We start from the raw sequence: 13,913 nt of genomic DNA, 5'->3' as shown, positions 1-13,913 counted from the left end.
CTGACTGTGGTCATATCTTTGAGCAGCTTCATCTAATGAACGTTCAGTGAATCTTTCCGATGTTTGAATGAGCTGCTCGGTTATTAGCCCAAGTCAAAAAATTCCCTTCTGTATCCAAGTGAGAGAGATTGCAGTCATCAATCATGGTAGAAAATTCAGTATAACATGTATATTCATATTTTGCAAAAAAAATTCAATCAAATTGAAAGCAAGTAAGATATAACTTGTTATGTTAAGTCCTTAGCAATCTTATAGACTTTTAATTTCAAGAGAAATTAAACAAAAGAGTATCCACACTAAGGTAAAAGAAGAATTAGGCCAAGAGAGACATTTAGGGTTCTCAGAAATTTTGATCTCTATCTCAAAAATTGATATATTATTTTCTTTATATATGTAGTCTTGTAAACAATTCAATAATTGTTTTGGACTTCCTTAAACAATTCCATAATTGTTTTGGAGTTTTAAATAATTCCATAATTATTATGAAGTTATTAAACTTCTTTAAATAAAAACATTGGATTAACATTTAATCACAATTAACAATTTAACTCTTCAATTGTTTACATAACAATTTGACCCTTAAATTGTTCATATGCTTATAATTACAACACATTGTTAAATTCAACTTAATATAAAGAAAATGATTAATTATGAACAATTTAAATTTTAAATTATTTATAATAACTAATATAACCCTCCATTGAATGTAATTCAATGATAATAATATAAATAACGTTATTACCCTTGGTAAGTGCTAGCCAACCTTGGATAATCAACCCTCTTTGGCTATTTCTCCATTCTCCTTAGTTTTTATGTGTGACCTCTTAGGTTCACTGTGGCCTAGCCGTGGGCCCAATATCATAGTCTATTTTGATATGTTTTGTCATAACTCTTTATGAATAAAACTCTCACTGATTATGGTAGGCATCTAGCAATGCTTCATAACCCTTAAGTCACAATGAAGATATACTCTAACGAACCCTTTTATAATCATACGCGCTGTATAATCAAATCTTTCTGTTGTATAATCCCAATTAAGAATGGATTCATGGTATGTCAAAATTCTTATCTTAATTTTATATCAAATTGACAATCAATACATATAAAATGTGTCACCATGAAACAACCTTTCAGGTAATATTTATATACCCCGACTAGAGATTTCCCTTTTCCAATGTATCTTGACATTTGTCTAGGAATTTGATATCAATTTATATCAAGTCAACGGATCGCATCTTGACTATCACTTGTCCTCACACATAAACAACACATGGCCAAATTGACTTATTAACACATGACATGATTAGCCTTGTGTTTATACACCATATGAACCATATGTGTTTATGCAGAATCCAACCGTGATATCTCAGGTCTAAGGATTAATAATGCACTAGTACGATCTTATGATGAATCATTGACTACATTTTAAATGTCCATGTGATTTATCATAAACGATCATATTCGATAAACAGTTCACTAACCGTTTATCCATGCTAATGCCCTAGTGATATAACTTTTATAATCACCCACACTAATACCATCACATGATATTCTATAGAGGCATTCAACATGTCTACTATATAATATTATTGCGCAATTAATATTACCTATGTATGAAATACTTTGATCATTTTGATATTCTAAAGATTTGTATCATCCGCATATTTCACATATAATACATATATATAAATGAAGCAATAAATCACATGTGAAATAAGAACACTTTATTCTATGATAAGATAAAAATGTATATACACAATATATACATTAACATATATATACAAAACATAATGTCTTGGAATCGACGACATGATTGGTTCCTAGGGCATACACTAACAAAGACCACCCACCAAGAGGTGCATCAAGACGTTGACGGGCGTCGACCACCAGTGTTGTCGATACAGCAGGCCACAAACCAACTGGGGGCAGGGATGTCAAATTCCAAGAATGGCCAATTGGTGGAGATGATCAGAACAATGGTCGCACAAGTCGTGCAACAAAATGTGGCCTAGTTGAGAAATCAACAACCAGCCCCCTAGGACTTTGACCAATCGTGCTCCACTGACGTCATTCCAACGAGGAGAAACTCAGTCGACGACCAATCTAGCTCGTCGGCACTAAGGCACGATTGACGACCCAGACACCATTGGGAACATTCTGCATAAGAAAGAGAGTCCTATAGACAAACTAATCTCGGGAGGCAACCGAGCAAGTAGCCCATGGGAGAAGACGAAGATAATGGTCCCCAGAAGGATACCCAACCTACTCAGCGATATCCTTAATGTTAGTGTGGCGGTTTTAACCCACCCCAAGGCAGGCCCAGTCCTCACGAGCTCGCGAGGCGAGTCATGTGTGCCAATTTGGCAATGACCAACGTTTCGGTTATAACCAACGTCGCGAGAAACGCACTGATGAGCATGTAGCACCTATCAGCTCAACCATCATGACTCAACCTCGCGCATCAATGCGCATAATGGAGGGGGCTCACAAGCAATAGATTTACGAAATCACTTGCTCGAGGTAAGGCTGAACAGAGCCAACCAGGGTAATCCTCACAATGAAGACTTAGATCGAGTGTAGAAAATGCTCAACGATCTAAGAGCCTACTAGAACAATGCAGCAGAAGAGATAATGAGCTCTCCCTTCACAGAAGAAGTTCGCCAAGTCTCGCTTCCCTAGGGATTCAAGATGCCAGAAAGTAAGTTCGATGGGAAAGGAGACCCAGAGACCACCTCGACACTTTCAATGACCTGATTGAGTTGCACTAGGTTTGTGACTTGGCAATGTACTGTTGTTTCGCAATCACATTAGTGAGGGATGCCAAGAGGTGGTACAAAAGGCTATAGGCAAACTCAATAAGCTTTTGGTAACAATTATCCTCGCTAGGGCTGTGCAAAACCGGGTACCCGAATATTCGGGTACCCCTAAAAGGGTACCCACAAACTGAACCACTTTTAAGGGTACTTGATTTTTTGGGTATCCGAATATTCAGGTCAAAAATCGGATAACCGGTTTATGACCTGAATTTGCATAACTTTGCATGAATTTTAATTTTTTACATTTCAAATTTCAATTTGTGAATACAATTCCTTCCATATACTAAATCAACTTTTAATTTAATAACTTAATTACTTAAGATTTGGCGCTTTTGCCTCTTCCTCTTTGAAAGTTAAAGGAAAATAAGTTTAAAAACTAGGTTTTTTATTGCTTAATGGTACCCGGTTCTCTTAAAATAAATACCCGAACCGAAAATTTGGGTATCATATAATAAATACCCGAAACCGACCTGAATTTTTGAGTACCCAAAAATTCGAGATCGGTTCGGTTCGGTTAACGGTTTTTTTTTTGCACACCCCTAATCCTCGCTATACCTATAGCAATTCCAAGCAAGGAGACAATTCGCAATGCCACTCAATTACTTGAGCAACATTTGTCAGGAGAGAGATAAAACTTTGACCTCGTATTTAACGAGGTTCCAGAATGAGCAGGCAAAGGTCACGGATGCACCTGAAGAGTCAATCCAGACTTTGCTAATCGTGGGCATCAGGCTGCAAACAAAGCCGTGGAAAGAGCTCCAAAGTGAAAACCATTGAGCTTGGCAAAATTTTATCAAATGGCTGCCAAGCATTAGCGAGTGGAAAGCTCATTGGTAGCCCTAGCCAAAAGCTCGTCGCGAAGAGCCTCGAACAAGTGACAAGATTGCCCATCATATAAACAAAGGAGCCAAGACCCCAATGACCAGGATCGGAACAGGTTCCAAAAAAGGCAGAAGGTAGAAAATCACGGGGAAAGGCAACCCTTCCCGCGGTATAATACACCTCACTCACTCAAGATATAGCTCATACATATGAAGTCTCCCGTGAGGCTAAGAGATTGCTTGCTCTAAAAAGAATAAGGGGGGTTCTAGGCAGAAGAGATTGACAGAAGTATTATCGATACCATCGAGACATTGGGCATAATACCAACGAGTGCTAGACTTTAAAGGACGCCATTGAGGATCTGATCCAAAGTGGCCACCTAAAAGAGTTTGTTAAGGAGGTGCTAGTTCACGAAAATATTGGCGAGCAGAATAACTAGATCCAGTAAGCCCTGGCCAACGCTAACAATGACGTCCTAGTAGACAAATTTAGAATAAACATATAATGACTAGGTCTAGGTCTAGGAAGCACATTTAGATTGATAATCACATATCTTGTACCTATTATTTTGGAATTCCTTTTATCATTAAAAAGATTAACAAAAAAACTGTAATTTAGCACATTAGGCTTCCTCACACAAATCAATTTATAATGTCTCACACAGATCTAGGCTTTTCAGATATAAGAGTCAACACAAGGACATGGTCAAGAGTAGAGACACCATCAAATTCTTTGTTGGGAAGAAATATGATTACCACTCCGGACAACATGTGAGTTTGCTAATCTCAGATTGTAATTGAAAAAACTAGCCTATGACATATCAATTTACAATATCACTAACAAAGTGATTAAGAAATGGAAGCTCACCTGAGAATCTGAGTTTGCAGCATCTTCATCGTCGGATTCTACCTTGCAGCAGCTTCGATTGAAGGGCAAATGAAGGCTGGACGACAGTAGCTGAATGAAGGGTGGATGAAGGTTGGACAACAGTAGTGTCTCAGACTTTGAGGTGTGAAGAACCTAAGCTCAATGAAGGTCTCAAATTGAAGGGTGGACGACGATAGCTAAACAACGGTGGCGTGACAAGCGTCTCAGATTTGCGGTCTGAAGAAGTGAAGACGATGATGGCAGAGGTGAAATAAGTTTGAAGGGTAGGGATTTTGTAGTCGTTTGTCTCTATTTTAGAGTAATTGCGATTTATGCAAGCTGAAATTCGCAATCGAGCTCACGAGCTCAAATGACAACATGAGCAATTTCAAGCTTGCGAGAAGATCAAATGGAGCCCAGAAAAGCTCAACAACTTTCACGAGCTTGAAGAGGAGCTCGAACTCGTGAACTACTCGTCTTTTTGCAAGTCAAATCTAAGTTCGTCACGAGTCGAGCCCAAGTAGCTCATGAGCTACTCAGTTCGACTACACCCCTACTCACAGGTGCTCACGATTAGGCCAAACCTATGGGCGTTTATTGTGAATAATCCTATATATTTAATGCAAAATCAAGTAAATTTTAAATCCTAAAAACTATAAAAACCTACTTTTGAAATCATTTTATAAATTAAATTATTCTATAATTTACTTCTCCTATAAACACCACCACCCAAAAAATCACTAGTCGGATTTGCTAATGACGGAAATCAAACATTAATAGAAAGTTTTATAAGACTAAAATGTGATTAAGATAAATCTCATGGACAATAAGGTTACTTTGCAGATAGGTAACAAATGAAAGTATGAAACAACTGTGGGCCCACAGAGTCTCAAAGTTACGTAACCCACATTTTAAAGCTCTCATTTGCACAGATTTCCCGCTCTCTCTCAGCTAACAGTAACGGTAGCCTACTTCAGTAAAACTCCCAAAATCACTCTTATTTCTGTAAATTCTGTTTATCTCTTCTTTTTAATTTTCATTTCATTCAAAAATGAAACCTAATCGCAAAGTCAAGAAACCAGACGCATCGTCGAAGGTACTTCAACGTTCTCCAATTTAAAACCCTAACTTCAAATTCGCACCATTTTGTTTTTTGTTTTTTGTTCATCCAAATGCTTTTTTTGGTACTCATTTATATTTTGTTTTTCAAATTATCAGCTGATTTTAGAAGAGATTATCGGATTGACTACGAAAAATTGCAATGGATTGGCTTCGAATACTTCAACTACGAAGTGCGCTTATGTGGCAGGATGTGTTGTGGTGGTTTACGATGTGGATGCCGGCACTCAATCGCATCTGATGGTGTCTCATCGCATGCCAAAGCCTCTGAGCTGTGTTGCCATGTCGCGTGACGGCCGTTTTATAGCTGCTGCAGAGGTACACATCAAATTCGCTCTATGTATTTGCATATGCTTTATCCAATTTTATGTTACGAGGATATCATTGTGGTTTCTAACGATCTATATGTGAACTGTAGAGTGCTTGTTATTTTTAAACTCTATATTTGAAAGTTTGAGAAGATTTGCTGTACATTAGGATTACAACATTATTTAAAGGAAAAGAGAAATCGGTCGATATCACTTTTCAAGGTTTTACGATTGTATTTGCTAAAAAACTGGGAAGAATATTGGACTTGTTTTTGTGCTTTTCAGTGCCTATGTATATGCTTTAATATGGTTTTACAGTCAGGGCCTCAACCTGCAATGTTAGTGTGGGAATGTGCGAATCTGACTTTTATATCCGAGCTGAAAGGTCATCTATATGGAGTTGAGTGCATTGCTTTTTCACCAGATGGTTAGTCACAATCATTCAATAAAAAATGCGCTTGGCTTTTCTTTCCTTATTTTACTGGCTATATACATCTCTTCATCATTCATTCATTTTTTTATTTATTAATCTATTTTTTGAAGGGGAACATCTGGTGTCTGTTGGAGGGTACATTTACCTTTGGAAATGGAGGAATGCGGTGTTGGTTACCAAGCTTAAAGCAAATTCATCTTGTTCTGCCATTACATCTGTGACTTTCTCATCAGATGCAAAATTCATTGTTACTGCTGGAAAGAAACATTTGAAGTTCTGGACAATTGGATCATCTGCAAGGACTCGTTTAAACAAAGGAATAGAATTGCTAACAATTCATGCAAAGCCTGTTAATCTTGGTCTTCCTAAAGGAAATTCATTTGTATCTGTCACATCGCCCACCGGGGCTGACGACAATGTCGCTAATCATAAACAGGCTACTGAAACGATTACTATATATGCACTGACTGATGCAGGTTAAAGTTTACTTTAAGAAATTCAAGACATTGAGTGCATTCAAGTTTTTGAAGTATCTGTTATTAATGAGTTCCATTCTGCTCCTTATGATTACAGGTGTTTTATATCTTATACAGTCTGGGTTATCAGTAACAAAATCAGTGGATTTGAAGGTATGTTTGGCTTTGTTATCCCGTTTTAAACATTATTATATTTCAACAAAACCAACTAGCTATGCTGAAGGTTTGATCAGTATTGTAAGGTCTTTAACTTGTTTAGCTGTGGTACATGTAATTTGTCATTGTATGCTTAGTTTGGTGCTACAATGCCATCAATTTTTAAATATGGCAATTTCTGAAAAATTGTAATGTGATAAAGATAAGTACCATTCACAGAAGCAGCTTCCAGTGAGGCAAATATGGCAAGCCTAGGATTGTTATTTGATTTTTGAAGAAGTATGTGTCAAGTCATGATAATGTTTATAATGCCTTTCTGCAGTTCTGCACTGTTTTTTGCTAGATCTTTGTTATGGATCATTTTTTGATATTCCATTTCTTAATTGTTTCACAATGCTCAAAAATTTTCTTACAGGTTGAAAAAGGTTTTGGACTATCTGCATCCAACAAGTTAATTGCTTGTGCTTGCAGTAATGGAGCTGTGCAGCTTTTCACTATTGAGTCTCTCAAATATTCTGGAACGCTACACTATTCAATGCCCAAAAAGTGCAATGTGGAAAACGCCGCTGGATTTGATTTTCAACTTGTCCCTACTCTTCCTGATGCAATTGCTTGTCAGTTCTCAACCTCAGAAAAGCTTGGTGAGCATGTAACTGCCTCAATTTTCTTGATAACAGGAATTTTCTGTTATTGAAACTCTAAAACTGTCTCGATGTTTCTGCTTTGCAGTGGTTGTTTATGGTGATCATAGTTTATATATATGGGACATTAATGATGTGAATGAGGTAAGTGCTTCATATATTTCTAATATTTGTTCCACTTTTGGTTTTCTTTTTTGATAAGTGCAGTGTTTATTTCTTTTTTAAATAATATGTGTATTAGTTATTACTTAATCTTTATTCTCATTCTTCTTCTTCTTCTACTTCTTTTTTCGAGCTTATATATAGATATCACAATTTGATGCAAGAAAATATTTTAAAATTTTTCCAGGCTACCAGATGCTTTGTGCTTGTTTCACATTCTGCATCAATATGGGATCTCAAGAATCTCTGTTGTGAAAACATGCATGATCCATCTCTCGCATGTGTAGCTAGGGGTTGTCCTGGTGGAGTTTCTTTTTCAACATGCTCAGCTGATGGTACTACTAGGTTATGGGATCTTGCCTTGCAACCTGACTCTTTGGAGGACGTGACTGGTCCTGGTTCTTCGAATATTGAACCAGTGGGCACTGCACATTTTGGTAACCATCACTTTTTGAGGCCCTGACACATGAATTAGCAAATATAGCAATACAATTTTGTGGACATGCTTAATTTCTGTCAAATGTTCTATATTATTGGTTATTTTCAGATCATAACCAAACTTTCATTTCTATTCTGTTAATATTAATTTTCTGTTTTCAATGCAGTAAGTGCAGGGCTTTTTGAACGTGATACAATGGAGACAGGTGTCAGGACCCAAGGATTCCGATCAATGGCAGTTAGTTCAGATGGAAAGTACCTGGCTGCTGGTGATTCTGAGGGAAACCTTCATATCTATGATCTAACATCTTCTGATTATACATGTTTTAAGGTCAACCCAGATATCTTTATTTTATTTAAAGTCAATGCTTGAGAAAACAAGCAATTATAAGCATTAAAATTAAGTCTTTCATATGGCCAGGGTTCAAATCATGTTCATCAGTAATATGGGCTACTGTGCAGGATGTCCATGATGGAGAGATCCTCACTTTGAGCTTCAGCTTGTTAAGCAAAAATGATTTTAGTTCTGAAGATGGTATGGACAGCCATTACTTTCTTGCTTCTGGGGGAAGGGATCGAACAATCCATGTTTATGATGTTAAAAGGTTTACCTCTCAACTTTTTCATCTTCTTTTAGCTTATATTATGTGTATCTTATTTCTTCACTTCTTATCAGGAATTTTGACCTTGTTGAAACTATTGATGACCATTCTGCTGCTGTGACTTCTGTCAAATTTAGCTGCGATGGCTGTAAGATTTTGAGTTGTAGTGCTGATAGGTATGCTGGTTGCGTTTTGATTTTAATTGCATGAAGGACCTAAAGAATCATGTGCTATGAATTCAAAACAATTTATATTTTCTAAGACTGTATTTTAAAAAATTATGTTGTTTTCATAGCATGCGAAGGGGCTCCATGTTGTTGCATGCATCTGAATGCCTTTTTTTGAAATCAAATGACAAATGGATTTTTTTTTTTTTTTGTTTTGTTATGTTTGGTGAGAATGATCCTAAGCTATAAAGATAACAATGATGCCATCTGATTTGGGTTTGTTGCTACAGTCAGCCATATGAATATGATGAGAACACCAGAATTCCACCCCAAACTCAAGGAAATATGGTTAATGCAAACTCAATGACACAGCTCTGTACTAGTAACCAAACTAATATATATTTATATTGATTGGGATTGACAAAACACTGCAAGCAAAAGAAAATAAAAATGGCAAAGAAAAGATAAAAGAGTGGCTAGCACTTCGAGGGTCTAGCGGCGTCCCAACTGATTCCAGATTTCCTGATGCCATCAACCAGCAATTGCTCTCTTAAATACAGCTGAAATCACACTTTCTGCACTTCCTTTCGTGGAGATTCCTCTTAACTAATTCTAATCTTCTTGTATATTTTAGTTATAGGAGGCTTATCAAAATAAAATAACATATTTAACTTCTTTGTAACATCCAAATGCCTCTCTCTGTAGTTAACGTTATTATGTATTTTCCATAGGTCCCTGGTGTTCCGTGATGTTGCTTCAATAGGTAATGCTTATAAGATCTCACGTTGCCATCATCAATTGGCGTCTCTTGGAACTGTATATGACATGGTTATAGATCCAGCAATGGAGATTGCTGTTACAGTTGGGCAGGTAAATCGCATCTTAAAAGTTATTCAGGTGTCAAAAAGTTTCCGTAATGGTGCTTTGGAAGGGTTTCGCAATTGACTTCTAGTGCTACTAGTTAGATTGGTCCCCTACTTGAGATGCAAAAAATAATTGGCTAGCTGGTCGTATAATATGTTAGCAGATATCCTCAGATTCTCAGAATGAGGGTACTAAGAATTTGATTTCCTAATGCTGCTATGCATTTATTTACTTATAGGACAAGAAGATAAACTCATTCAACATTGCTTCTGGAAAGCTTATTAGATCGCTCAAGCAAGATAAAGACTTTGGAGAGCCAATAAAAGTGAGCTACAATAACAATCAGCATAAATTGTGACCTCATCATGTTGTATAGCAAACTGACAATTTTGTTTACAGGTTACGTTGGACCCAAGTGGCAGTTACCTGATTTGCTCCTACTCTAACAAATCTATCTGCTTGTATGACTTCATTAGTGGAGAGATGGTCACACAAGCCATGGGGCATGGTGAAGTCATAACTGGTGTTATTTTCTTACCTGATTGCAAGCACATAGTTTCTGTGAGTTCCTGTTATGATGAGTTTCTATAGTATAGCATGATGTCTAGGAAATGTCTTTAACCCTACTTCATGATAAAGCATTTCTAATGTGACTAATAACATATAACTTATAATTGTTCGTATTGTGTATGCACTTATAACTTTAATTGATGTAAGCAGGTAGGTGGTGATGGTTGTATTTTTGTATGGAGAGCACCTGCTCGTTTGGCTTCTAAGATGCTGCAGCGAGTGAAAGAAAATTATGGTGTATTGTCATCAAGAAACTTCTCTCAGCCAGTTGCTTTAAGTCAAATCATGTTTTGTGAAGAGGAAAACCAGAAAGGCGGAATAAATAGTAAACACAAGCAATTGATAGAAAATTCCAAAGGAGGTAGACAAAGGGTGCGCTATCACAATTGGGAACCCCGAGCTACCCCAGCATTTAGATTTAGCATTTCCAGACTTCCAAAGTGGGCACAAACCAAAGTAACTAGCCCTGAAATTGTCCCCTGCGATCTTGAATTCCTTTCATCTCAGGTATTTCGTATAGTACACTCTTCAAATGGGACTTTTGCATTCTGGTTTCTCAGAAAATTGAAGATACTTGTATCAAAACATCTCTACACTGACATAAAATCCCCTGCCACCATTACAGACAAGACACATTTTTCTTCCTCATGACACTCTATGAAGGGTGACTTGTAATAATTCTTTATCAAATCTATTGTGTGATGTCTTGAATTTAGGGTGCTCGGCATAATGGGTATTGTTTTCAAGGTCCAGGATACATGTTAAAAGATTAATCTACAATCGTACAACCATCTGAGTTTATGATTTTCAAATGCTGTTGATTCCTCTGAAACAAATTACATAAATTCCTAGAGTTTGATTTATAATATTAGTTAATTTGTTTTTGAGTGCCCAGCAATATACATATTGAATTAAATGTTCTGAATGTCTTTGATTTTGACTTTCTTTTGCTTGATTCTTCTATCTGTTGCCACCACAAGCAGCAAGTAGAACCGAAAAATTTCTCGCCTTTGGTTGGTGATTATGCTTCTTCTGTGCACCCTGAAATTCAAACTCCCGCTAATCATGGTTGCGGAGATAGCAATTCATGCCTCAGTAGCTTGTCTAGAAGTTCTCGTGATGGTAGTGACAGCCAAAGTTCATCTTTGCCTCAAGGAACTGTTAGGTTAGCTGCCACTGGATATGGGCCATATGGCAGTGACTTTTTATTTCTTGTTAGTTTTTTATTTTGGTATATGGACAGTGTTCAATTATTACTTTCCACACTCATGGTTTGTCATTATGTACCTTCAGCAGTTTTGCTAGGGACACACGTTGGCGATCTGTTTATACCGTATGCCTCGATTTTCCAAATTCCCCAGAGGTGCAGATTTTGAAGGATGTGAAGATGTCACTGCCAACCCAAAATTTGTGTAAGGCCAAATCTTTCTGTTTACATCAGTTCTTCTCACGATTCTTATGCAGTATCATGTTGCATAGATGATAAAATAACAATAATATTTGAAAATAAAAAATAAAATTGTTGTCATTTGGGGTTCTGAGTGATGGGCATGATTCTCTTGTACCAGGTGTCACCACAAACAAACACCCGTGTCCCAATAATATTGGCTTTCTTGCCAAGAATAATGATCAATTTGACCTGCAAAATGCAAGTGCATGCGATGAGCTAATAGCCGACGTGGCAGAGCAGTTGCCTTCAGATAAACCTGAGGTGCAATCAAACATAGATGCTAATGCATGCCAAGTAAAATATGAACATAGTGATCTATTCAAGCAGCATTTTGGCAGTTTATCAACGACAAACAAGGTTAGCTTTCTTGCACGCAAGACTAAATATAACTTTCTGGGCTTTCATCAGTCATGAACACACTATTTCTGCCAATGTCATATCACATGCATACATAAGAAACAAATCTCATGTTGGTTTGCCACTTGACCTGAATATTTTGATGATGAGACTATGTTGAGTCTTGAACTAAATTTGCATGCTTACAGTTAGAGAAAAGGAAATCAACTGTGAGACAAAGAATCTCTGCACAGTATGTTGTACGGCGGGACTATGATGGGGGCTGCAAAGGACTTTTTGACACACCTCTCCGAGATTCAGGTGCTAATACTTTGACCTCTGGAGAAGAATCTGCCTCCAACTGTACACTGGAGAATCCAGCACTCCCTGTGATAGGTCCTAACAAACAGGTTTGTCTATCAATTGTCTCCAAATGATTACGAATCAGGTTTTTTTGAATCCTAAAACGAAAAAATAAATCATTTTCCAAAAATGTAAAAGCACTTTTAAATTTGTTAAAATTGTAAACTTTCTCCCTGTTTTCCATTTTCTTCCCTATGTGTACATCAATTACGTGCTACGGAAGTCTGATCTTTTCCTGCAGACATCTGAAAGCGAATAATGTCAAAACGTATTCCATATTCTTGTAATTCTCCACCTGAAAAAAATCGCGTTGCTGAAATGTCTTGGATATGGATACTCTTTGCAGGACCTGAATAACTTTACTCAAAGCTTACCGAGCCCCTATCGTTCTCTCAAGGAATTAACTAAATGCCCAGTGGAGGAGAGTTCGTTGGCCGCTAATGAATTAGAAGAAGCAGCAGAGAAAAAGAAACGTATTCCTGAAAGAAACGATGTGCTAGAAAGAATAACAGAATGCAAGAAAGCTTTACTGAATCTGGACAATTTAGCCGACAGTGTCGTCCAGTTATTTTCGGAATTAGGAGCTATGGCTTCTAGTGAAGATTGGTCAAGTGGACCTGAAGTTAAGCTATATGATGAAGCAGCTAAGCTGCTTCCATCAATTGCAGAGAAAATAAGCGAAGTAGCTAAAGCAATTCAACGTAGAAATAGTGATTTATCAGGGACAGGTGGAACGGAAGTTTCAAGATTTGAACCTCAGGAACATTTGGTCCGAGTTTATCCCTAAAGATTTGACCATTTTCCTGAATGCCATACTTGAAATTTGTAAATAATGAGCCATGTAAATATCCAGCTTCGACATTTGTTTCTGAGAGAACCGCAGGTCAATTTTGTAGTGAATATAATTTGGTAGAATGTGAAGGCGGTGTGTATCGATAATATTATGTTCGTAATCTTTTTTTACAATCTCTAATGTGATAGTTCGTTATTAGTCAATTTACAAAATGAGTTTTGTTTGCTTGTATAGGTCTCATCTATTTATTTAAAAGTTAATTAATAACGAACTGTTATGTTGGAGATTGTAAGGATTGTGAGAGAAGATTGTAGAACTAATATTATGGATGTAAAAAAGACTCAGCAACATCAAGAGACTTTTATTTTAAGTATTAGAGAAACAGTTTTTAAATGAAATTTAGGTTCAATACTTATGGGCCAGTGGTCTGGTTCTACTTGGACCAATCAAGCCCGTTTTCGGAGATTATATACGGGCTTAAAGCAACAAAACATTGCCCAGAATGAGCACAAGAAATGGCCCTAGCTGTA

At 37.0% G+C, this 13,913-nt stretch overlaps 1 protein-coding gene across 1 annotated transcript; it reads left to right on the top strand.

Annotated features, from left to right (window-relative positions):
- The first annotated feature begins 5,462 nt into the window (after nt 1–5,462).
- On the top strand, nt 5,463–13,532 carry LOC116134597 (mitogen-activated protein kinase-binding protein 1). Its single transcript, XM_031420281.1, has 20 exons — nt 5,463–5,601; nt 5,724–5,942; nt 6,251–6,359; nt 6,476–6,841; nt 6,939–6,994; nt 7,413–7,638; nt 7,727–7,782; nt 7,988–8,237; nt 8,406–8,569; nt 8,701–8,843; nt 8,915–9,016; nt 9,739–9,877; nt 10,110–10,196; nt 10,271–10,432; nt 10,592–10,948; nt 11,425–11,606; nt 11,735–11,853; nt 12,010–12,248; nt 12,437–12,637; nt 12,937–13,532. The coding sequence occupies exons 1-20, from the start codon at nt 5,557–5,559 to the stop codon at nt 13,375–13,377; spliced, it is 3,663 nt and encodes a 1,220-aa protein (XP_031276141.1). The 5' UTR covers nt 5,463–5,556; the 3' UTR covers nt 13,378–13,532.
- The last annotated feature ends 381 nt before the right edge of the window (nt 13,533–13,913 follow it).

This window comes from Pistacia vera, unplaced genomic scaffold, assembly GCF_008641045.1.
Source record: "Pistacia vera cultivar Batoury unplaced genomic scaffold, PisVer_v2 Contig29, whole genome shotgun sequence".
Classification (NCBI taxonomy): Eukaryota; Viridiplantae; Streptophyta; class Magnoliopsida; order Sapindales; family Anacardiaceae; genus Pistacia; species Pistacia vera.
This window is presented reverse-complemented; position numbering and strand designations above follow the sequence as displayed.

Excerpts from the sequence above, each read along its gene's own strand:
- LOC116134597 (XM_031420281.1), top strand. The coding sequence starts at position 5,557 with ATGAAACCTAATCGCAAAGTCAAGAAACCAGACGCATCGTCGAAG. Across the intron at positions 6,360-6,475 it reads CATTGCTTTTTCACCAGATG|GGGAACATCTGGTGTCTGTT; the intron begins GTTAGTCACAAT and ends TATTTTTTGAAG. Across the intron at positions 7,639-7,726 it reads CTCAACCTCAGAAAAGCTTG|TGGTTGTTTATGGTGATCAT; the intron begins GTGAGCATGTAA and ends TCTGCTTTGCAG.